The sequence below is a fragment of the Asterias rubens genome, chromosome 8 (genome assembly GCF_902459465.1).
Source record: "Asterias rubens chromosome 8, eAstRub1.3, whole genome shotgun sequence".
Classification (NCBI taxonomy): Eukaryota; Metazoa; Echinodermata; class Asteroidea; order Forcipulatida; family Asteriidae; genus Asterias; species Asterias rubens.
The window spans coordinates 14,081,061-14,107,078 of record NC_047069.1 but is presented as its reverse complement, the minus strand read 5'-3'; the positions used below and the strand labels follow the sequence as shown (position 1 = coordinate 14,107,078).

Here is a 26,018-nt window from a genome sequence, read left to right as displayed (position 1 = left end):
ATCTGAAATTCTAATTTCAATCTTCTCTGGGCGGGAGGAAAACATGATTTTTGGGTTACACATTTGTATACAGTGGATATTAGAGGTAGGGTCAAAGCTCGGTTTTGACAAAGTAAAAAGAAAAATTATCCAAACCATTTATTACTTGAAAGGTAATCCTTTATAATCTTATAATTAGTCTATACTAGGCTTCTCACCAAGTAAAATTGTTTTAGGGTAATTATTATATATACCAATCTATGACCCTACCTCGTAGAACTCGATAATGATCTATATTTAAGAACAATTTTGAAATAAAGTATGTACACCTACTAATCCCTATATGAGATTAGCTGTTGACATATGTTTCAAATCATTCAACATGTTCCAAAAACGTCTAAAAGGAGGTTATGTACACATGTAAAGAATTCCTGCTACATGTACCTCAGACTACAAATTTCAATCTATATCAGTTTAGAGGGATCCCTAGTCTAGGTCAGCCTGCTCTAGGTAGAATGTCAAGGTATCAACCCTACAGAATCATAACAAATCTGCAGATAATTTTGAAGGACCTGTTTTCAGTGTTCTCCACAGACTTTTTTTTTAGGAGGGCGGCATGACGTAAACAAAATGGCGCCCGTCAATATGACGTTATCAAAATGGCGCCCATTTTGATATGACGTCATCGGACGTGAAACAAATGTTTGAGAAAACCATTTTCTTAAAATAATGTATCATCCCCTGGGCCAGACGACGCTACCTACCTATTGATCGACATCCACTTAGTTTGGAGCAACCTTATTTTAAAAACTAAATCAAAACTACTATTTGTTGTACATTTTGCTTTGTGCGCCGCGCCAATAACCTCAAAGGGATGATCGGCATGCCGCACGTCGGAATTTAGAAAGCGGGTGATCGGACCATGATCGGACGGTCTTCGTGTGCATTTTCAAAACGGGAAAAAAAACCCCAACAAAACCACATTTTTGGACGATCTTTTCCCCAAGTTATGGCCCTAAATAATACTTCTTCTATCCAAAACTATTTTCATGAATTTGTGATTAGCGGTTCCGTCGTTAAGAACCTCGTTTGTAATAAAATAATCTAGATTCAACGATCGGTAAACGCACCGAACAATTTATTTATCAATGAACTTTGCCCCGCATCGCGCACGCCCTCAATGGGCGAAAGTCGACATGTTTGAATATGCTTCGAGGCTGTACATTGTACCATTCCGTACATGCGTGCGGCACACTGTGTGGCAATTCTTTCTAAGTTTGTGAACGTGCGTATTGTGTTGGAGTCTATCAACGGCCAATCACAGCGTGCGGACTGTGCATGCACAATGCATGCAGTGGGTATTCCCATGTTCTGGTCGACGATGTGCGTGGTGTGTGTGCATGGTTGGTTGATGCACTCGGCATACGAACCATGTGGCCGTGTGTACATCATGTTTTGACATTTTGTTTACGATCGCATTTCTGATGCTATAATTTTGAAGTCGGCTCTGGCTTGTCAGGTACTCGTTTGATCTTATTAAATGCTGTCTAAAAATAGTCTCACTGTCTTTTTTTGGGCAGGGCGGCAAATAATTTTAGCAGGGCGGCCTAAATTTTAGGAGGGCGGCCCGCCCTCCCAATTTACGTGTGTGGAGAACACTGGGATTGAAGGGTTAATAATATACCATTCCTATAAAATATAATGTAAATTGCACTTTGCATAAAAACTCTACTGGTTGGTGCTGGGATGTCGCACCTTAATTGTATGGGGCTAATTGTTGGAGGACACTCGACACACATGGGGTTGTGCATGTGCCTAGTGCACAACCCTTTGGTGTATGTCAATGAAAAGTGTTTGTATGCAAGCTTGAATGTAATTAGCATATTCATTGGAAAGGCTAATTGCATGAAAGCAACAATGTGTGAATGAGTACCAGCACAATGTCTTTTGAATGGTCTTTGATTCCTGGTATTGACACTTAACTGAAAGTGTTTTCGTTGGTTGGAATGGACATAAAGTGGTTGGTCCCATGTGTTGCACTTATCGCTAAAACTTAAAAGAAGCGGTTGGCATTGGTTGTTTCTAGCATTGGCTGATGAATGCGCCACAGCAACTTGTTAGCCGTTACAAGGTGTTCTATAAATTGGTCTTGTTGTTCAAAAACTTCATAAAATCTGTTTTTGAGACACCTGTGGATAAAGCGCCATATCAAAACTAATTACATACATGTAGGTGAGGCTTGTGTAAGTCTCTTTTGAGAGTGTTGGTGCTGAAATAACCGTTTGTTGACAACTCAAGAGCTGAAGACCATCATCGAAACGTTGAGTTGTCAACCACTGGTTCTTCTCAGAAATAAAAAAGAGATTTTACACATAGTTTTGCTGCAGACCTCACCTAATTATACTCCAATCATGCAAAGTGTCAAAACCTACAGATAAAAACTAGTTGTTATTATTATAATTTGTTATGCAGAGATCGCACTCAGTTGGCACAGGATTGTCAAACTACACTGAGCATGGAGGACGTGGTGATGATGAAGGGAGACGAGTAATGAGGTCCCATGAGGTACCCATGATGTTTGGACCTATGTCACCACAAGGTATTAACTCAAGCCTCTAGGTTTTCCCCTCCCTAGTTTCAAAACTGTGAGGCATTCTGGACCCAAATACAGCAAGTACGGTCAGGGATAGACCATTATCATGCTGTCACCATCTTGGTCATGTTCCCTTCCTAATAACAGTAATGAATGCTAACATTCATTGCGCAAACATGGCACCACACTATTATTTTGTCCAGCCTCAGTTTGGTTACAATGAGTTGTAATGGATTGAAATCAAGATGGCCACACCGTGATAAAGGTCTATTAACAGGCCTGTAAATGCTAAATTTGGAAAGGGCAAGGGCAGCAAGGCATATTCCCCTTGAAATGTAAAATTGTAGCCAGGGTTTCTCTCCAGGATTAGTTTCAAAACTGAGGCATTCTGGACCCAAATAAAGCAAGTACAGTCAGGGATTGACAGACCTGTATTCTTCGTTTATTGAAAGAGCAAGGGCAGCAAGGCACTTTCCCCTTGAGATGGAAAATTGTAGCCAGGGTTTCTCTCCAGGATTAGTTTCAAAACTGAGTCATTCTGGACCCAAATAAAGCAAGTACAGTCAGGGATTGACAGGCCTGTATGCTGCGTTTATTGAAAGAGCAAGGGCAGCAAGGCACTTTCCCCTTGAGATGGAAAATTGTAGCCAGGGTTTCTCTCCAGGATTAGTTTCAAAACTGAGTCATTCTGGACCCAAATAAAGCAAGTACAGTCAGGGATTGACAGGCCTGTATGCTTCGTTTATTGAAAGGGCAAGGGCAGCAGAGCACTTTCCCCTTAAAATGTAAAATGTAGCCAGCAAAAGGCTCAGCTCTTCAAAAGTCCATATCAATTATTTTTTCTTGGACACATTTAATTTAAACAAAATCTTGCTTTGAACGTCAATTTACTGGCCATGATAAATTGAAGTAATACACATAGATGATTAGTCTGAGTCTTTTGTCTTTTTCCCGTTTGTCAATGAAGGTGCAAACTCAGATGCAAGAATGCCAGGTTTTGGCGGAGTGAAGGTGTCTCCACCGAACGATGTGGTGAGTAAGATAACAACCCCGTAACAAAACAAGTATCGTGGCCGAGCAGTTAAGAGCATCGAATTCAAACTCTGGTGTCTCTGATCAGCAGAGTGGGTTCGAATCCCCTGTGCTTAAGCAAGACACTTAACCATTGCTTCATCCTTCGGATGGGACAAAAAGCCGATGGTCCCATGTGTTGTGTAACGCGTGTAAAAGAACCCAGTGCACTTATCGAAAAGAGAAGGGATTTGCCCTGGTGTTCCTGGCTGGATTGGCAGCATATTGCTGTGGTGCTATGGATTAGGTCTCATAAGCTAAACTTCGTCCCACTCACATGGTGCTTTGTGTCCTTTGGCAAAAGAGGTGTTATAAATATGGTTATTATTATTATTATTGTTATTATTATAAACAATCCCAACGGAATCATGCAGTTGTGACATGAATTTGACGGATGTGTGCTTGCAGCTACAGCTAGTGGCAATCATGCCTTACCCACTCCCCTTAATTCTTTCTCTGGGGCTACCTGACTTTGATTGATTCAGTTCAGCATTGAAGGAACCAACCATGCTTGATGTGGAGATCTTGGTATGCGATCCTAGACCTCTGGTGTTTCTGATCAGTAGAGTGTGGGTTCAAGTCCTGGACTCGACACTTGTGTCTGTATAGCAAGACACTTATTGCTCTATCCTTTGGATGGGATGTAAAGCCGTTGGTCCTGTGTGTTGTGTAATGCACAAAAATGAACCCAGTTACACTTATCGTTAAGATAAGGGGTTCGCCCTTGTGTTTTCTAGTTTGGTTGGCTACAGATTATGTGACAGTACCTTGTAAGTTGTTATTTAGTGCTATGTAAGTAAGATGACCTTACGTATGTATATTTCAAATATAGCACCGCATTCCATGTAGAAAAAGCAATGATCGCTTTGAGACACCTTCAGGTGCGATGAAGTGCTGTATAAGAATTGCGTACAGTATTACTATTATTGTGTATATTGTGTGATCTTTTAATAACCTGAGAGGTCCCATCATACAGGGCATGCAGTTTTATCCTGGTGCTCGCAACACCGGCACCATCAAAGAGTTCACTCCGCGCAACCACAACGCCACCCCCAGCTCCGCGGAGTTTCTGCCCAATGTTAGGAACATGGCCGACTTCAAACAGGGTGGTCCCGGTCCGACACAGAACGATTTGATCGCCAAGATACCGGAGTTTGTGCCGAGGTCACATGCTCCACCAGGCGGTAACGGAATCATGAATGATAACGGCGGAATGCGGGGGACTAATAATTCAGCGTCGTTGATGACACACAACTCTGGAGGGATGCATGATCAGTACAATTCAGGTAAAATAAAATACTGTTTTTTTTCCTTCTGAATGTTGTCTTTGAATTGTGAATGTGAAGGGGCTTTTGACGTCACAGCCCTGTTTGAATGTTGCGCAAGAGTTGAAGACATTTCAACTCGCAGCTTGTTGCAAATGTGTGACGTCAAAATTCGTATCGCGTTCACAGGAAGGTTATGATCCGAGTTTTACACAGCGTGGTAGTGTAATTTTCCTACTGTCTGACCATTCAGTATTAACCCACAATAACCCACGATGGTTTTGAGTGATGGATAAAGTAATTCAGCCTGCGTTTTCATGTCATGTAGTGAGTGCATAGTACACAAGTTAGTTTTGTACACAGTACTGTCTGGCATGGCTTGTTTATAAAGTAAAACCATATTGGATAATATTAGAGTGTTCGTGGATGACCGTGTGCTGTGTACATGTAGATACACTCTCATATTGCAGTCGGACATGGTTTGTCCATAACATAAAACTACAATTGATGAAATTCAAGTGTCTGACAGTAGGAGGGTTGACTGTGTGCTGTGTAGATACAATCACAACATATACATGTAATCAAGGTATACTGTTCATGCATAGTTTTTATCCATCATCCAAACCTACAATTTAGAATAATAAACGAAGACATTAGGATGGCCACAAAGCAAGATTTTGTCGCTCATTGCAACTACTGTATGTGTGAATAGCCTCTGTATTAAATAAACTCCTGGAAGCCCATACGTTGCGATTCAGACCTGAGACAATGCCTCGTTATGTAAGCCTCAGGAAATGAAGTGCAGAGCAAACGAGCCTGTCTTCACAGCTTCTACATCTGTGCCCCCCCCCCCCCCCCCCCCCCCGAAGAGGCAGAGCCATGAGCTCATCTAATGACCTCGTGCTGTGTCTCCCCCCCCCCCCCCCCCCCCCCAGAGAGCAAGCAACGATAATGAAGCAAGTGTCATATTACATCATACTATCATTGGCATCTTAGATTTCATAAGATGATTCCATTTCTCTGACCCGCGTCTTTTAATCTTGTTGGCTTCAATAAGAGCGTCAGTCATCGTGGAATAAATTGTTTGACAATTTTGTATCAATGATTAATGATTTTCTTTCAAAATATTTATCCTGCCGGCACCAGTATCAATGATTTGCTTTTTTTGGAAGGGCAAGGGTACCAAGGCAGTTTCTCCTTGGTAAAGCATTTTTATGTAGAAATTTTTAAATTGTATTGGAACATTTTAAGGAAGGGGGAGCATTTTAAGGGGGGGGGGGTGACCGATGCAATGTAAATCTCAAGAATTTTGTCATCCAGGAGGTCCTTGTCTAGAATAAGAGGGAGTCCAGCCCAGCAAGCCATTTAAAAAAAATAATTTCACATTCATCAACAATCTCATCAATTTCATATGATAATCAATCATGAGTGCATGCATACATGTATGTCGTGTAGATTGTGGAGTGTAGAATATGTTAAGAACAGGTGGCGGACATGACATATTTGGGGGGCTGTCTGTGCTTTGGGATCAATAAGGCATTCAGTTTGTGGTATACTGCGTGGATAATCTCACCATCACCAAGGCTGATTCATTGGGATGTGGTTGTTAAAGGTACAAGACATTGAAAAAAATATAATAACAAAATAAGAGGTGTTCCGGGCTGTTGGCCCGAACACCTAATTATGTACCTGTACAGCTTAGTCTATAGACGTCTTATCATGCTGCCTAATAATAATAATAATAATAATAATTCAACATATGCATTAAATAACAAACCTGTGTAAATTTGAGCTCAATCGGTCATCAAAGTTGCGAGATAATAATGAAAGAAGAAAACACCCTTGTCACACGAAGTTGTGTGCGTTTAGATGGTGCGTTTAATCAGGGATGAGAAATTTCAGTCTTTAAATCTGAATTCAGAACTTGTTTATGTCTGTGAGTGAAAACAAATTGCTGTTTTTTTGTTTGTTTTGTTTTTTCAGAAAAAAAAAATCATGCTATTTGATCTGGTTCTATAATGGTGAGGATAGCGTTTCCAGAAGCTCCTAAAAAATCAATAACTGCAGGGGTAACAAAAAGTGGAAATGGACATCTCTCCTTAAAATTCAGGGTCTTATTTTAGATCTTATTGTCAGCAATGACACTCACACCTGCACTGACTGATGCATCTGAAAAAAACAAAAATTTACGACAATGCATGATGATACATGCCTCAAATGTAGGCTGTTAAAACTAACTGCGGGAAAACAACAAGTACCCTCTAAAGAGCCTGTTGGCATATGTACTTGAAAAAAGAAAACTTAAGTACAAGAACTGGAAGGCTAAAACAGTCCGGCTTCAACATAAAGGCGTCAAAGACGCTTCCTGTATATAATGTGGTCACATGTAGATCACCCTCACTGTTAATGAAATTGTCCGCAGGGTCAAACACATTTGTGGCTTTTCTATGAAATGTTTTTAACATGAGTTTGCCTCTGAGAGAAATATGTACTCAACTTCCAGACTGGGCAAAAGATAAATGATGTACCGGTGGTTGACAACTTAGCGTTTCGATCAGTATGGCTTTGATCGTCAGGAGAAAGAAAATGAGAAGAAATGTTGAGTTGTCATCCACCGTTTCTTTTTCGGAACCAACACTACTCAAAAGAGATTATACATGGTGCAGCTTAGTACTGCAAACCTCTACAATTATAATTTCACCTTGCAGAGTTTCAAATCCTATATAAATAATGGACTGTTCTAAAGAAGAAAAAAAATTATATAAATAATAATAGCATGGTAGCCCAGGGGTTGCATTAATGCTCCTACTGTCTGAATTTCAGCCACTTTTGTTTTATATGAAAGATAATTCATGCCAGCCTTCAATTTGATATCATGCGGTGACTCTCCTACTTTCCTTTCTTTTCTATAAAAAAAATACCCAGTGCTGTAGAAAGCTGGAAAAAGCTGTACAAACCTCAGAATTTCCTGTTTTGTTTTTCTTGCAAATAAAAATTTGCATATCTGTTAAATGTCACTTGAATTTGCTGAAACCTTTATTTAGAAGTCTCTTGTTTCTGTGACATTTTAATGAATGTTTAACAGAATCAGGCCAGCTCATTAGTTTCTTTCCCAGCCTTCAGTACCTTCTTGATTATGTAGGTTTTCCCCCATGTGGGCGTTTCCTCTTACATCTAAACATTATTTTTCGTTTTCTAATTACCATTCTGTTATTGCCTCCTGCACTCTTATAATGATAATAATTTGGAAGACATAATCAATGCACTGTTGGCCTTGTAATGAGAGAACTATAGCATTTAGGCCTGTATGCTTCGTTTGCAAAAGGGCAAGGTTAACTAACACATGACCGAGGCATTTTCGCATTGGAAAAGGGCACCCTATGAGCAAATTGTTCATAAACATTTGTAGAGCATTTCAAGGGCACCAAGACAATGACCAGGGGGCAATGGAGGCAATCGCCCTCATTGCCTTCTTGAAGTATCAGGCCTGTGTATGTTCCATATATTTGTCTATTAAAATTTGAAGCCGGTTACACTTGCTCTCAACATCAATATTTTACACAGCAGCGTACATTCGTGTGTTTTTTTGTATCATCACAAACATAGATGTATTGAACCATTTTCTCTGTTAACCCACCTCACAGGTTCCTTGTCAGCTGGTGCCTCGCCCCTCCACTCACCCGGCAGTTCCCCATCCATGAGAAGGAAAGGAGGCCCTCCCCCACCCCTTGATATCAGTGCAGCCCAGGGGAACTTTGGCAACTCCCATGCGACCATCCAAGAAAACATTGGAGGCACGACATACTTCTACACAGAAGACCAAGTGCAGCCAGCAATGCCAAGAGTGGTAAGCTCAGGTTTTTAATGTTTTACTTCTTTCACTGATAGAGGGCCAATTTCATAGAGCTTCTTATGCTTAAAAAGGAGCTTCTAAAGCACAAAAAAATTTTGCTCACAATAATAGGGTTACCAGCTAAAATACCACTTGTGACTGGTATTCAGCTCAACTTTGCTTAATAGCTGGAAATTATTTTCTGCTGATAAATACAGCTTTATGAAATCGGGCCAAGGTCCTTGGATTTTTGTCAGAAGATATTTATTTGCTGAAATTAGACTAGCTGACCTATCTATTTGCGGAACTCTTTTGCTGAACACTCATCTGTTGAAGCGACAGGGGAGAATCCATCATCATCAGACTAGCTCAATGAGAGGTTGATACTATCGACATTATCCTTCGACCGACATGAACATCTTTGTCAGGCTGGCCAGCTCATCTCATTTTTGCAATGTGTTCCTGGTGCAAGCTTCCAAACAGTATCTTTCTCCCTTAAAGGCAGTGGACACTATTGGAAATTGTCAAAGACTAGCCTTCACAGAACTTGCGAGATAATAATGAAAGAAAAAAACACCCTTGTCACACGAAGATGTGTGCGTTTAGATGGTTGATTTCGTGACCTCAAGTTCTAAATCTGAGGTCTAGAAATCAACATCGTGGAAAATTACTTCATTCTCAGAGCTATGGCACTTCAGAGGGAGCCGTCTCTCACAATGTTTTATACCATCAACCTCTCCTCATTACTCGTCACCAAGTAAGGTTTTATGCTAATAATTATTTTGAGTAATTACCAATAGTGTCCACTGCCTTTAACAGTGGTCTGCTGGCTAAATGCAAGTTAAAATACCCAAGGACCAGTCAAAATTCTCTCCAAGTGGTGCGGCTGGCTAGTTCAGTGTTGAAATTTGAAAAGCTTTCCTATTTTATTTGAAGTGTGAACAAATGAAGAAAAAAAAAGCTTGTGGACTAGTGAAATGACAACCGGGCCCAATTTCATAGAGCTGCTTAGAACAAAAATTTGCTTAGCATGAAATTTCTTCCAGTGGTAAAAACAGAATTACCAACCAAATTTCCATTTGTTGCATATTGCTTGTTACAGGTATTCAGCTGTTGTTTGCTTATCCTGAAAATCACGTGGAAATTTGGTTGGTAATCCTGGTTTTATCCAGGCAAAAAGTTTCATGCTAAGCCAATTTTTGTGCTTAGTAGCTCTATGAAATTGGACCCTGGTCATGTTCCAATTAATAATCTAACCAATAATGATTTTACTATTCATATTAAAGACTTCACATTTTGCGAAATGCATCTCCGAGATGATCAAAACTTCCTGATCCAAATCGTTTGAAAGGTATTAAGATGGTGTAACCGCAGACCCTAATTTGAAGATTGTGTTTTTTGTTTGTTATTGCAGGTATATCCCAACTTCCAGATGTATCACTCCATGCCTCCCCACGTTGCCTACATGAAGCCGAAACCCAACGCTCCTACATTCTTTGTCAGCGAAGAGCTGAAGATGGACATCTACAACAAGCAAGCAGCTTCCATGGCACAGGTCGACCCTGGAGAGAATCCTGGTAAGCTGCTTTTCTTGGTCTGGTTCCCTGTATGCATGTATGGATGTATCACACCTAAGTTTACAAAACAATATGGGCCCAGTCTCATAGAGCTGCTGCAGCACAAAAAGTAGCTTAGCACAACAAAGTTATGGTTACCAGAATAAGGTAACAATTTGTTACTGGTAACCTGCTCTGTACTGTTTTCTTCACAAATTATGAAGTAAAACCAGGCAACAGCACCAAAATTTAAAGAAACTGAATTACAAAAGGTTGCATTAACAAAAGCAGTTATCATAATATGAGAAAGTAGGGAGACTGGCAACATAGGGCTAGATACAGGTACCTCATGTGGTTGAGCGGTGGCGCGTTAATCTGGAAGTCGTTGGTTCAAATCCTGCTCTAGTAAATTTGTCTTTGGTCAACCCCAAATTAAAATTGAAATATAAACAAAATAGTTACGGCAACTAACAGAAATCAATAAGCTGCAGTTTGGGGTTATTACAGAGGTTTGAATAAGCAAACCTTAACTCTTTCTGTCCCAAGGTCGTAATGTATGATCTATTTTTAATGCTGAAAGTGCCAATATTGTGTTCGAGTAAGGAGTTAAAATTTCTGAGATAAATTTTTCTTCGCCGACAGACATTCCACGGGAAGTTGACAAGTACCACACTCTCTTCCCCCTGGAGCCCCCGCCCAAGAGCCCGTTGGAGAAATCCAGTACTTTTGGCTACACCACAACGTGTTACAAGGCCATCAATAAGAAGGACAACAAACTCTACTGCCTGAGGAGAATACATGGTGAGTCAGATTGCCAGACACTGGAAAGCCACAAGGGCTCAAAACCTCTATAGTGGTTGTCTGAATTTTTCTACATTTCAGATGTGTGGTTTTGTAAGGGTTTTTTTAGGATTTTAAATTTTTGTTTATTACCTCAAAGTTATTTTTTTTTTTACTCCAAACTGTCTAAATGGCCATTTTGTGTCAAATTCTGTACTTTTTTGGCCTAACCGTTATACTGGGGTGTTTTTGAACATTCAAAAAGTGTGAATTTTGTACAGTTTCTATTTGGATTTTTCATTTTTTTAGAAGGGGGGATTTCATTCTTGTTTTTGGCCTCCAAACTTCATAAAATATGTCAACTTGTGTCCAAGAATATAGATTTGTATTTCTTTTTTTCTTTTTGGCTGGAGGAGGCCTTGTATATTATATGGCGATTGTTTGCGGTTGTTTGAGGTTAATTCAATTCTATGTTTATTTGGGTGATTCAAAACAAACCTGGAAAGCATTCAGCAAAGCAGAGCTGCCAACTCCTGATTATGCAGATAGTTCACTGAAAATAAACCAATCTCTCCATGTTCTGATGAGCACATTTGAAAATCTCCCTGATCACGGAAACTTCTTCCACATTATGTTGAATGTAACTCTAAATATCTCCCTGATTATTGTATAAAATCACCCTGATTGCAAGATGCAAATTGTTGGCAGCTCTTGCAAAGGTGAACACGATTTTGGCTGCAGCAGTGCATTTGTTCTTTAAGGGAAGGTGCTCTATTGGTAATTGTCAAAGACCAGTGTTCTAACTTGGTGTAGCTCAACATATGCATAAAATAACAAACCTGTGAAAATTTGAGCTCAATCGGTCATTTGAGTTGGGAGAAAATGATGAAAGAAAATACACCCTTGTTGGACGAATTTGTGTGATTTCAGATAGGAATAAAAGACTTCTACATTGTAGGTCTTTATTATTTTATTAATCTATGCTACTTCAGAGGGGGTTGTTTCTCACAATGTTTTATACTATCAACAGCTCTCCAATGCTCGTTACAAAGTCAGTTTTTAAGTTAATATTTGTTTTGAGTAATTACCAAAAGTGTACCTTCCCTTTAAAGAGTGCAAGTTGGCAAGAAAATTTCAAGATTTCGCAGTAATTACAATTGAGTAAACTGAAATATGGATGCTGCCATTTAGAAATTTACAAAAAAAAAACTGATGAAATACAGCGTGTGACGATATTAGTTTGAGTACAAACTCTTTGTGTCTCCATTCACTCACACTCCACAATTTGGAACCAATTTCAAATTTGGGTAGATGATTCATTTTGTCCTTGATCATAGATGGAAATATACACGAGTGTTCAAATGTCAACTCTCGTTAGGGTACGTGTACATGTACAATGTGACTTACCTTGTTGGACCCTGGGAATGGAATAATATTGTTGTCTGGATCGTATGTGCCCGATCTTATTTATCTCACATGCCATTGTCTTGACAAAAGGTTGTGTAACTCGAGCTCAGCAGAAAGATAATCTGAGAGGTAAAGACCTTTTGTTGTTGATGACACATGCAACAGTGGCCATGTGGCCATGAGAATGTCTTAAAGGTGTCAGCCCTTTGACGTGTCCACAGGTGTAGCCCTTGACCTGCTTGGCTCAGTGAGTTTGTGTCCGAATCAAGCAACTTGGGCTACGGCTTTGGCTGTTGTCCATAGTGAAAACGCTGAAGAGTAGGCTTTTCAGCAATTCAGCTGTGGCTACTACTTAAAGGCAGTGGACACTATTGATATTTACTCAAAATAATTATTAGCATAAAACCTTTCTTGGTGACGAGTAATGGGGAGAGGTTGATGGTCTAAAACATTGTGAGAAATGGTTCCCTCTGATGTGCCATGGTTTTCGAGAAAGAAGTAATTTTCCACAAATTTGATTTCGAGACCTTGCAGATTTAGATTTTGAGGTCTCGAAATCAACCATCTAAATGCACACAACTTCGTGTGACAGGGGTGATTTTTCTCTCCTTATTATCTCATTATTATTTCACAAGTTCGATGACCGATTGGGCTCAAATTTTCACAGGCTTGTTACTTTATGCATATGTTTAGATACACCAACTGTAAAGGCTAGTCTTTGACAATTACTAATGCTGATTGTGTCCACTGCCTTTAAGTCATCAATTCGGACCTGGCCGTAGTTTCATAAAACTAGAACTCAAAGAGGGGTGTTTGTGACCAACTATTTAGAACCTTTCAATTTGAATTGTATATAATAGTGATGGGTCAGACAGGAGGAGGGTTAGAAGAAGTTTAATTTTTATTAAAATCTTTTGTAGATGCATCAAAAGAAACAAACGCTCTTGAAGGGGCATTCAGAATAGTCAATGTAAACAATATTTAATGTTTTTTTTTCTAAATTGTTTTTACCAACCTAACCACCCCAGATTGTGAATTTAAATATTGAATGGCTTCATAGTATAATCATCTACTGAAGAACAAAGTAATGCCTGAAATGAACCATCATCATCAATTCGTAGTTTAATCAGGAATGAATTGACGATCTTGGCCAGCTTTTTTGTTTTGTTAAAGGCAGTGGACACTATTGGTAATTACTCAAAATAATTATTAGCATAAAACCTCACTTGGTAACGAGTAATGGGGAGAGGTTGGTAGTATAAAACATTGTGAGAAACGGCTCCCTCTGAAGTGGAGTAGTTTTCGACGAATTTGATTTGAGACCTCAGATTTAGACTTTGAGGTCTCGAAATCAAGCATCTGAAAGCACACAACTTCGTGTGACAAGGGTGTTTTTTCTTTCATTGTTATCTCGTAACTTCGACGACCGATTGAGCTCACATTTTCACAGGTTTGTTATTTTATGCATGTGTTGAGATACACCAAGTGAGAAAACTGATACTTGACAATTACCAATAGTGTTCAATGTCTTTAATATTACAAATAAATAAAACTGAAATTTTCAGTTGTTTTTTATTATTATAGAATTATTTTGACATCACAGTGCACCTTAATATTAAAATAGGTTTTGATCCCTATCAAGGTCAGACAACTTTAGATTAAAGTCGTAAAAAAACGGCTAGTGAATCATCATGATATCAAAATCACCTGTCATAATCGTTATCATATTTTTATTTTTCCCAACCCAGGTTTCAGGATGACTAACACCCAGTGGATGGTTCTGGTCGACAAGTGGAAAAAGCTTCAGCATTCCAACATAGTCAGTCTTCGGGAAGTTTTCAGCACCAAAGCCTTTGGAGAACATTGTAAGTTGGTATTCTGACTGCCATGTAGTGCACTTTGTTTACTGTTTAAAGGCACTGGACACTATTGGCATCCTGACTGCCAGGTAGTGCACTTTGTTTACTGTTTAAAGGCACTGGACACTATTGGCATCCTGACTGCCATGTAGTGCACTTTGTTTACTGTTTAAAGGCACTGGACACTATTGGCATCCTGACTGCCAGGTAGTGCAATTTGTTTACTGTTTAAAGGCACTGGACACTATTGGTTATCACTTGCAGCTTAAAAACTTACCTGTTAACGATCAATGGAGAGCTAAGTAGTATTTGAAACTTTGCATGGTTGAAATACGATATAGAAAGGTTTGCGGTAACACCATGTAATGACTATCTCTAATGAGTTGGGGTGGTTCTGAAAAGAACGAAACCAATGGTTCTTTTCAGAACCACCCCAACTCATTAGAGATAGTCATTACATGGTGTTACCGCCAACCTCCATCTATGGAGAGCTGTTGATAGTATAAAACATTGTGAGAAACGGCTCCCTCTGAAGTAACGTGTTTTTCGAGAAAGAAGTAATTTGTCACTCTGATTTTGAGACCTCAGAATATGATTTTGAGGTCCCGAAATAAAGCAAGTGTGACAAGGGTGTTTTTTTTCTTCAATTGTTATCTCGCAAATTCGATGACCAATTGAGTTCAAATTTTCACAGGTTTGTTATTTTGTGTATAATTATGTTGAGATACATCAAGTGAGAAAACTGGTCTTTGACAAAGTACATGTATATCAGAAGATTATCTTCTTTATCCCGAAGAAAATAATATCTATGAAAAAAAAAAACTTGCAATCCGTTTTGAAATTTTCTAAATGATTTGTATGATACAATTTCACTGGCTTAGTGTCATAAGGTTGTTAGTTGCAATTTCATAATCAAAATGAACAAAAGACGTTAATGATCTCTCTCCTTCGTTCCATCAGCCACGGTGTTTGTTCATGACTTCCACCCTACTGCCCTCACCATGATGAACAAACATTTCAGCGGACCTGGTGCCCAGTCCAATGGCTTCAATGGAGGTGGCGGAGGCGGTGGCTTCGGAAAGGGCCAACAGAATAAGGGCGGAGGGGGCTTTATCGGTCAACATCAAGGCCAGCATCAGGGGCAGCACCAAGGCCAACACCAGGGCCAACACCAGGGCCAACACCAAGGTCAGCACCACACATGTCAGTCTCAAAATATTGGGATTAACAGGGGCCAATTCCATAGAACTGCTTGAGCACAAAATGCGAATGCGATACGAGTTTTAAAAGTCGCATGGCTGTTTTTCAAAGTGAATGTTTCGCACAAGTTAACTAATGCAAATAATTTGTTTGAGTTTGTTTTGTCAAAATCTGTATCGCATTTGCATTCGCAGTAAGTATGAACCGGGTATGTACTATGTACATGTAACTATTAGTTCTCTGTGGCGAGGTGGTGGCTTTGGGAAGGGCCAACAGAATAAGGGCGGAGGGGGCTTTTTGGCAACATAGACTTATCCTTATACTGTGGTTTGGGCAGTGGCCTGGTGACTTGTCTCATTACTTTATCTTCTTTTTTTCCATTTTGTGCATGTTAAAATGTGATGCTCTTTGATTATTTGTATGTAGTGGGTGCAGTTAAAAGATTAAATTATTATTATTGTTATTGTTATCCAAATTGCTGCTTAGAATTCTTAAAAATAAAAGCCTGTATCGGTCGTCAGTTCTTGTACTCCATAAAGTTATCCTACTGTTTTTCTTAACTGTCCAAAACAATGACAAATCTTTTGATCACCACCCCTACTCCAATAGGTATGAATGGTCCCCAGCAACGAGCCGGTCTCCTTCCAGAGAGTCTGATCTGGACGTATGTCGTTCAGCTGTCCTCTGCCCTCCGGACAATCCACGCAGCGGGTCTGGCCTGCCGCGTCATGGACCCAACCAAGATCTTGGTGACGGGAAAGTCCAGGCTACGTGTCAATTGTGTCGGGATATTTGATGTGTTGACGTTTGACGGGGGAAATAACCCATTGGCCATGATATCTCTCTATCAGGTAAAATTATCTTGGTATAGTTAGGTGAGGTTATAGTACAATTATCTTGGTATAGTTGGGTGAGGTTATAGTACAATTATCTTGGTATAGTTAGGTGAGGTTATAGTACAATTATCTTGGTATAGTTAGGTGAGGTTATAGTACAATTATCTTGGTATAGTTAGGTGAGGTTATAGTACAATTATCTCGGTATAGTTAGGTGAGGTTATAGTACAATTATCTTGGTATAGTTAGGTGAGGTTATAGTACAATTATCTCGGTATAGTTAGGTGAGGTTATAGTACAATTATCTTGGTATAGTTAGGTGAGGTTATAGTACAATTATCTTGGTATAGTTAGGTGAGGTTATAGTACAATTATCTCAGTATAGTTAGGTGAGGTTATAGTACAATTATCTTGGTATAGTTAGGTGAGGTTATAGTACAATTATCTCAGTATAGTTAGGTGAGGTTATAGTACAATTATCTTGGTATAGTTAGGTTAGGTTATAGTACAATCATCTTGGTATAGTTAGGTGAGGTTTGCTGTAGCACCATGTGTGATTCTCTTTTGAGTAGTGTTGGTTTATGACTGTGCACATGGACTTTACTCTCGCCCTGTCACCGCACGCACACTCTCTGTATATGTGACGCTAAGGGAGGGTGCGCGCGCGCAGTAACGGGCGAGAGCTCAACATTCAAAGAGCTCTGTTGGTTCAGATCCTGCTCTAGTAAAATTGTCTTTGTTCAACCCCAAATCATTTTAAAAATTTCTCATTCGGTTTCCCTTGTGGTTTAGTATTTGAAAGAAGAAAAGGATAACTTTTAGAGAAGGAAGGAATGTGGTCACAGAATGTAGTAGGAAATTGGAAAGTAGAGGAGTCCTACGCTTTGGATTGTAATTTATAACATTGTCTCAAAAATGGACCAGAACCTGACAGGTTTGTTATTGTAACATTACAGTGATATATACACTTAAACATTTTGTTTATACATGTACACTTGACGTTTTGTGTGAATTTGTGATCCAGTAATGTTTGTGGTGACACCATAAGAATGATTCTTACTTTTTGATTTGACATATTGTACATTTATTAGGTAAACCACATGTTTTCTAGTTTGTAATATCTGATTTTCTCTTGTAAATTGTTTGTACTTTTTGTCTCTTATTACAGCAAGAGGATTTAGTGTCCCTCGGTAAGGTTGTATTGGTCTTAGCTTGTAACTCCGTACAGAGCATTCAACGGCAGCACATCCAGGCCTCCTTAGAGCTGGTGGCTCACAACTTCTCAAGTGATCTCAAAAATCTCATTCTGTAAGTTACCCATAATTGAACCTCTTTTTTTTTCTTCTCCCTCTTCCCATCAATGGTTTTGCCTTTCGCGGCCTTGAACTTAACTTTTGGGGCACAGCAATTTTTCTCTGGTATGAGGCACTTCTTTGAGGAAAATATGAATTTGCATTGGAACTTCCAAGGGCACTACAGCATAAGCACAGAGCACCGCAGCAATTGCTGTGGGTGCTGTGGGTTAATTTGAGGCCTGCTTTTGTGTTCCCTACCTCTTGTGGTCAAACCAGCCCCTTCCGCTACCCCCCCCCCCCCCCCTTGTCACTCTCCTCCATGCTCATCCCCTGCTTTTTTTGTGTGCTCTCATCTCTGTCATCTCTTTTCAATTGACAGCTTTTGTTGCACCAAAGTACCTGTTTATGTGTGTTGTGTTTTGTTGTCATTTACCCTTTAAGAAAGAAGCTGCTAAGGGTCGAAATGTCAGGCCCCTACCTAATTTTTGCATTTACCCACCATTTCATTAGACGTTTTGTTTGTGGTATTTAGTCAATAGTTGCCAAGGTCTCATATGCTTAACCAGTTTTCTTCAGGATTAACAGTTAAAGTGTATTTTTGTTCCTTTTAATAATTTGTGTTGTCACTGAAACTTTATTTTGACACCTATATCAAGACATTTCTCACTGCATTTGCCTATTTGTTTGGCTTGGCTTGTATTTTGTGTACGGTCATATTCTTGAAGCACATCCAAACCTTTCGTAAGCCATTACATGAATCTATCAGACGATCATAGACCCATGCCTTGTCGAGTTATTCAAGTGTACCATCCAATACTGACATCCAACCTTTGATTCCCTCCTTAGGTATCTACTGACCACCCAGCCCAGGCCGCGGTCTGTCAATGAGATCATGCCGATGATCGGTGCGCGGTTCTACACCCAGCTGGACGCTGCTCAAATGAGAGGAGACGTCTTGGAGGAAGAGGTTGCCAAGGAGGTCAACAATGGCCGGTTGTTCCGTCTGTTGTGTAAGATGGGCACCATGAACGAGCGACCAGAGTAAGTGACTGTCTCATAAGTTTGTTTTGACTCTCTTATTCTTTGAAGAGAATAATTTGTAACCTTAAAAATAAAAGAATCCAAACAGGAAGCTGATCTGATTTCCATGAAACTTCAATACAGTTTCATTCACTCCACTTACAATGTACTTATTATTAACTCACGATTCTGACATGAGCAGGAAAGCATTTTGAAGGCATGAGAAATTTTAGACTTTCATTTGAGTTCAGACCTTTTTGTTTCTCCAAGGTGATGACAAGTAGCTTTTATTTCTTTGATCAGCAGAGTCCGAGTTCAAGTCCCAGTCGTGACACTTGTATCATTAAGCAAAACACTTGATCATGATTGTTCGTCTTTAGGGTAGGATCTAAAGCCATTGGTCCCGTTTGTTATGTAATGCATTTAAAAGAACCCAGCATACTTGCCTTGTAATTAAGTAGGATTTGAAACTTTGCATGGTGGAAAATACGATATACAAATGTAGAAAGGTTTGCGGTAACACCATGTAATGACTGTCTCTAGGGTGGTTCTGAAAAGAACCGTTGGTTTCAACTCGACGTTTCGATCAGTATGCTCTGATCGAACCGTTGGTTTCAACTCGACGTTTCGATCAGTATGCTTTGACAGACGATCAGAGCATACTGATCGAAACGTCGAGTTGAAACCGATCAGTATGCTCTGATCGACGATCAGAGCACACTGATTGAAACGTTGAGTTGAAACCAAAGGTTCTTTTCAGAACCACCCCAACTCATTAGAGATAGTCATTACATGGTGTTACCGCAAACCTTTCTACATTTGTATACCTTGTAATTGATGAATCAATCTCACATTTAGAATGAACCTGTTTTCAAGTCACTGGACACTATTGGTAACTACTCAAAATAATGGTTGCCATAAAAACTTACTTGGTAATGAGCAATGGAGAGCTTTTGATAGTATAAAACATCGTGAGAAACGTCTCCCTCTGACGTAACGTAGTTTTGAGAAAGAAGTAATTTTTCACTAAAATATTTTAATTGATTTCAAGACCTCAGCGGAGGCCTCAAAATCAAGCATCCGAAAGCATACAACTTGTGCGACAAGGGTGATTTTTCTTCCATTATCCTCTTGCAACTTCGACGACCAATTGAGTTCAAATTTTCACAGGTTTGTTATTTTATGCATTTGTTGAGATACACCACGTGAGAAGACTGGTCTTTGACAATTACCAAAGGTGTCCAGTGCCTTTATAAGTGCTTTGATTTGCCCTTAGATAAAGTGTTGTATTAAAACTGATAATTCTTAACTACATGAAATCTTGACCCAATCCTTTGCTTTGTCTCTGATGATTTTCCTTGTTTGTTTTCTAAGGTTCAACGGTGATCCAACGTGGGCAGAGACCGGGGACCGTTACCTCCTGAAGCTGTACAGAGACTACCTGTTCCATCAAGTCACGTCGGATAGCGCACCGTGGATCGACATGGCTCACATTGTACAGTCACTGAATAAGGTCAGAATTGATTCAAGAGCCTTTTAAAAATAATAAAAATAGAAATATAAATTCACATCTTCTTCTGCGACACTCTCTCTCTGTCCTTTCTCTATGCTCATAGGGATATCTAATAGTCAAATGATGCATTCAACCTACGTAGGGCAGATTTCACCAAGAGCTAATATTGGTCTAAACAGTTTATCGCTCTTAATTGCTAAGCAAATAGTGGTGTCACAATACAAGTCACTATGGCAATATTGAAAACTCATCTAAACATGAATCTTAGTGCGTTGTGAATCCCATCAGAGTGTGGGTTCGAATCCCGGTCGTGACACTTGTGTCCCTGAGCAAGATACTTAACTATAATTGCTTCTCTCCACCCAGGGGTAAATGGGTACCTGTGAGGGCAGAGATGGTTTAAGGAGTGAATTAAGGCCCAGTGACCAGGGGTAATAATGTGAAGCGCTTTGGGACGCCCTCCGGGTGTGAAAAGCGCTATATAAAAACGGGTTATTATTATTATTATCCCTGATTGTAAAGTTGTGCTCATATTCTCTGAGTTATCTACCAAGATTTTAATAACTGCTCTAATAGTTGTCTGTAACACCAATTTTTTTTTAATAGACCTTTATGCATTGCCATCAACCAACTCTATGTAGTGCACATAAAGGTCTATTTTAAATAAAGGCATTTTCAAACTATGAAATGATTAATTTAAAATTGAGTGCTTTGTATTCTCCGCTTTCTCCTCTCATTTCTAGTTGGATTCTGGAGTACCGGAGAAGGTTACCCTGATGTCTCGGGATGAACAGAACATCCTGGTGGTGTCGTACGCCGACCTCAAACGCTGCTTTGAGACTACCTTTGAAGAGATCCAGCACAGCCAGAGTGCTCCCACTGAAGCAGCAGTGCACCAGTAGTTCCAGGGTGTCAGTTGACTCTAAGCCTAGGCTCTGCGAAAAACAAAAATTCAAAGCCTACGAGTATACAAGAGAGATAGTACTCACACACACAAGAAAAAATTAAAATTCTTACTGTGCACGCCTCTTTGGATTTTGGCCAAGGTTCAGACTAGTACAAAGCTTACTGTGAACTTCCATTTGTGTAATATATTGTAGTCATGCCCCTATGAAATCCCTATGAAATCACTATGAACGAGGCCCTAGAGCTTGGAGCCTATGGAACACTGGTGCCAAGGGCCTATGGAACACTGATACCTAGGATCTACGGAACACTGGTGCCAAGGGCCTATGGAACACTGATACCTAGGATCTGCGGTACAATGGTGCCAAGGGCCTATGGAACACTGATACCTAGGACCTACGGAACACTGGTGCCTAGAGCTTTCGGAATACTGGTGCTTAAGGCCACCCAAACACTGATGCCTCTTAAGTTGAGCACCGGTGCCTAGGGCCTGTGGAACACTGGTGACTTAGGCCTACAGAATGCTGGTGCCCGAGGCATACGGAACACTTGTGCTTAGGGCCTATGAAAGAACTGGTGCCTAGGACCTCTTTAACACCGGTGCCTAGGGCCTACGGAACACTGGTGCCTGGAACCTGTGGAAACACTGGTGCTTAGAACCTATCAAAACACTGGCGCCTAGAACCTTTGGAAACACTGGCGCCAACAGCCTACGGAACACTGTTGTCTAGGACTTTTTGAATACTGGTGCCTAGGACCTAGGGAACACTTAACATACAACAAGGTATCTCGTAGGCATGTAACCATTTAAATGTCGGCTCTGTGATGCCGCCCACCATCGTGGTGGAAATACATCTGTGTCGCGAGTGATAGTTGTGGACACCAAACACAGATGATTATTGTTTTTGAACCCTGAACCAAAAGGTTTGCTGTTGAATTTTGCGGATATAGCTGTCAAAAAACACTGAGGAAAGCTGTTGGGATCCATCCACTTCGGTTGTACGGTATTGCGTGGCAGTAACAATGTATAAACCTAGCCATTCCGCGTCTCTGTTGCATTCGCTGAAGGGAATTTCTCACTACTCTTTGTGACAACAGAAACTTGGGTGTCAACTTTATGTGTACATTTTGTAGTATGGATATTGCTTCCAATGACCGACTTTGAAAACAGTCGGACTCAAATTAACTGAAGTATTGTTATGTGCACCTTGTAGAGATTGATAACTACATGAATATTTTAAGATACACCATTGAAAATGATCCTGGAACCTTATTCCTTCATTCTTCTTGTCTAAACAAAGTTTGTTAAATTTACCTCATGCCTCCAGTCTTTGGTAACTCGAAAGCAAAATTCATGTGGCGTACATGTTATTTATGCATTGGGGATAGTGAATATGATTTAAAGCTGCATGATTGGGAACAAGCTGCAAGATTTGTTGCGACACCATCTCTCTAATGGTGGTTCTCAAATGAACCCGATTAAGCAGCAACTGAGTTGTTAAGCATTATTTCTCCGAACACTAATGTTTACACTTGCCATCTTCCGTGTTTCAGGTAGGTTAAGTTTGGGATAATTTTTACCTGGTGCAAGGTTAATATATGAAATCTCAAGGTATATTAATATTTTTCAATCAAAAACAGTAAGTAACTACAAAATCAACTGGCATTTATTTTACACTTTTCCGATAAAATCTGTCCGGTTATTGAACAGTAATACTAATTACACCTCTCTCCGTATATCAAAGTGTTGAGATAGTTAATAGCTTTGCCGTCCGTACAGGGCGCCTTCTGTAGCTGATGGATCAGCTTTCCGAGCTTATAAGACATGTAAGAGGGTAAAGGCCGAGTCACACTGTAGCGATAACAAAAACGATAACAATCACAACGCACAGAGAATGCCTTTGTATGGTTGAATTGCTCCACGCAGAATACGCCCACGCTCATTCAACCAATCGAGGGAGTGCATTGTTAACATTCTCGTTAACGTTCATGTTATCTAGGCCTGTGTGACCGTGGCCTTAAAGCCATTGCATGATGTAATCTTTACACCACATGTACCGTTTCCTTCCATGAGTTTTACATTTGTAATTATTGTCAGTCGATTTTAAATAGATAACTTCCTTTTGTTTCTCGATAAGGCAATGGATTGTAAGATAGTAACAGAAATTTTTGCAATTTCTAGTATTCCCTTCTTGATTTGAGACTCTCTTTGGCGAGTTTTCACCGGGATAATGAAGAGTGAACTTTGTACACAGTTTTCGAGGGAGGGGATATTTTGTTTGTTACAATTTTTTGGGCCGAAAATCACCGCCTTGAAATGGAGTAAAAAAGATTCAGCGTCCATTATCTATGGAAAAGGTTTCAAGAAAAGACAGACAGGAAATTCTTGTCGACAAGTGTGAGAGATTATGTCACGGTGCCTGGTGCTAGCCATTTTTCGTGAAGTGCCTATTGTATAAGGGAAATAAAAAGAAAGAGAAGGGACGGTTTCAAGAAACAGACGTTGGAAAAGGATGGTTGGAGATAAGAAATGTAAGGTGCTCCTTGAATTTGAAGACAGCTAAAGAGACAATGTTAACTGGAGTCTAGGATTTAGGCAACACAGAATCACCAAACTTTTGTTTCTCTTGTGAAATCAGCATTTGTTTTTACGATAATCTGCATTTGTGAATTGACGCAATGAGGAGTTGTTTGTACAGCAACAGAGATCATATTGTGAGGATATTCATTATGTTTTGAAGACTGAACTAGTAGAACATGATTTTGTAGTCGCCTCTCTTGATGGAGTGGGCAAGCGAGTACGACGCTGGTGTTTAATGCGATCAAGTTGCACCTGTAACTGTTTCAACTAATATGAGATGCATCTGTTGGATAAGGAAACTGGGCTGTCGAGACAGGAATGTACATAGAACCACTAAGACAAAATTGTTCAATCATCTTCAAGATTTGTCTCTAAGATGAGATTGCTTTATTGCCAAAAAGCAACGACTTGTATAAAGAAGCCAGGATTGCGAGCGAAGTGCTGGCCTGTGAATGTCGGAATCTCAAGTTAAATACGCGGAGTGAATGAAACTGTATTGAGGTTTGGACGAAATCAAATCAGCTTCCTGTTTGGATTTTATTTGTATGAAGGAGTTAATGGCAGAATTCAGGGGAGAGTCTGAGTGTTTTCACTGGAATCCAAGCTGGGACATATACATGTATATGTACCAGTCGCTCTTCTATCTTGGATGCAAAGAGATGTCACTGCTTTCACAGTGCATTTTGCTGTCGCAGCACCTCGTGGAAAAGATATGTGTCGATATGAAGTGTTTGCTTCTGCTGTACTTGATCATGCGGACCCTCGCCCGATGTGCCAGCTCGGTCCAACTTGAGCTGAAGACCACGTCAACCGGGCCAGTAGGTGGGGAATGGAGCTACACCGGGCCCATCAGTCTGCGCCTCCCAATGCCTCCATGATACCCTGTGATGTTTTCATCCAGTAAGCCAGTGGTTTAGATCCGACATCGCAAAGAGAACCCAAGCTAGATTGTGATTAAGATAACCCCCTGAATTCTCTGAGGTTAGGAGTACAGCGGATGTAGAGTGTAGACAGTTGGAGTGCACAAGAGCAGCGATGAATGTTTCAGTTTCTCAGTGTTAAGACTGTCGTTTGGAGACACTTTGAAATGCTTCGGTTCGGAGGACAAGACAAGACCCTGTACAAAAGTGCTCTTCCTAGGGTCATGCCAATGTATAAAGGACTTCCATGCACTAGTGACACCATCACCTCTTAATTGTCATTGGATTAAAACGCGATTCTGCTCCGACTAAGACTGGATACTTTCATCTCGTAGGATGTGAACAGATTTGAATGGAGCATGCAAAAAAAGAAAGTGTGCAAGACGCTGTCCGCCTGAGAAAGGAACGTTAGAATCTTCATGTGTAAATAAACGACTTTTTAAAGTGCCGTACTGTACTACTGATGTACTGACTGCAGATTGCTTTAACGTAAAACCAAGTGTAAACATTAAGAACAAATCTGATGTTGAAAAGTGCCGCAGTACAAAGGAAAATTCATAGTACTGAAACTTGTACAAAAGTGATAGTTTTGTTTTTAAAAATGTATTTTTAAAAGAAGCCTTTCGTATACTAAGTAAAAATGACTGAATACAATAGCACATTCTTCCCCGATGGTCGAAGTTGAAGGCATGTCCTTCGCAGTTGTCTGTTTCTACCATGGGAAACATCCATAGAGCTGTTAAACAGATTGGCTAAGCTGAAAAGTGTTGCTTAGCAGAAATGAATTGCCAGCTAAAACGCCAGCTGTCTTACACACCATTCATAACTGGTTTCTCCAAGTAAAATCTGCTTAGCATATGAGTCTGTCATACAGTACCTTGTGATTACAGTGTGTTGTCACCAAATTAAGTGTAGATGGGTATCCATGTCTAATAGTGAGCCATTTGTGAGTTTTATTTGAATGAAGTACATTGGGTACAAGACCTTGCCTGGTTGCGAGTGAATGCTCAGTTTGAACACCTCAGACTAAATCTAGTGTTGCTTTCAGATGTTTTGGGACATGCTGTATGGCATATGGGATATGATCAGCTCTTGTTCGGGAAGTTCATGGGTTGCAGAGCGTGTACCTTATAAGATCTTTTAGTCAAACGGCTCTATGGAATCCATACTTGTTATTTTCACTACAAGTTGAACATGAGTTCAATATAGACACTTAAAGACACTGTACATTGTGTGGGTAAAAAGCAAAATTAATAGACACTGTACACGTTTGGTAAATGTCAAAGACCAGTGTTCTCAGCATAAAATAACAAGCCTGTGAAAAATTGGGCTCAATCGGTCATCGAAGTTGCGAGAAAATGATGAAAGAAAAAACACCCTTGTTGGACGAATTTGTGTGCTTTCT

At 40.0% G+C, this 26,018-nt stretch overlaps 1 protein-coding gene across 3 annotated transcripts in view; it reads left to right on the top strand.

Annotated features, from left to right (window-relative positions):
• LOC117293230 (PAN2-PAN3 deadenylation complex subunit pan3-like) overlaps window positions 1-25,898 on the top strand; it is a 41,866-nt gene extending 15,968 nt beyond the window's left edge. For all 3 annotated transcript variants that reach the window (XM_033775449.1, XM_033775450.1, XM_033775451.1), the window contains exons 3-15: window positions 2,452-2,578; window positions 3,540-3,604; window positions 4,620-4,929; window positions 8,553-8,755; window positions 10,155-10,317; window positions 10,939-11,097; window positions 14,232-14,348; window positions 15,303-15,530; window positions 16,152-16,393; window positions 17,547-17,686; window positions 18,520-18,714; window positions 20,068-20,206; window positions 20,950-25,898. In XM_033775449.1, the coding sequence (XP_033631340.1) occupies window positions 2,452-2,578; window positions 3,540-3,604; window positions 4,620-4,929; window positions 8,553-8,755; window positions 10,155-10,317; window positions 10,939-11,097; window positions 14,232-14,348; window positions 15,303-15,530; window positions 16,152-16,393; window positions 17,547-17,686; window positions 18,520-18,714; window positions 20,068-20,206; window positions 20,950-21,108 (2,247 nt within the window). In that variant the 3' untranslated portion in view covers window positions 21,109-25,898. The remainder of the gene's footprint in view (window positions 1-2,451; window positions 2,579-3,539; window positions 3,605-4,619; window positions 4,930-8,552; window positions 8,756-10,154; window positions 10,318-10,938; window positions 11,098-14,231; window positions 14,349-15,302; window positions 15,531-16,151; window positions 16,394-17,546; window positions 17,687-18,519; window positions 18,715-20,067; window positions 20,207-20,949) is intronic.
• The last annotated feature ends 120 nt before the right edge of the window (window positions 25,899-26,018 follow it).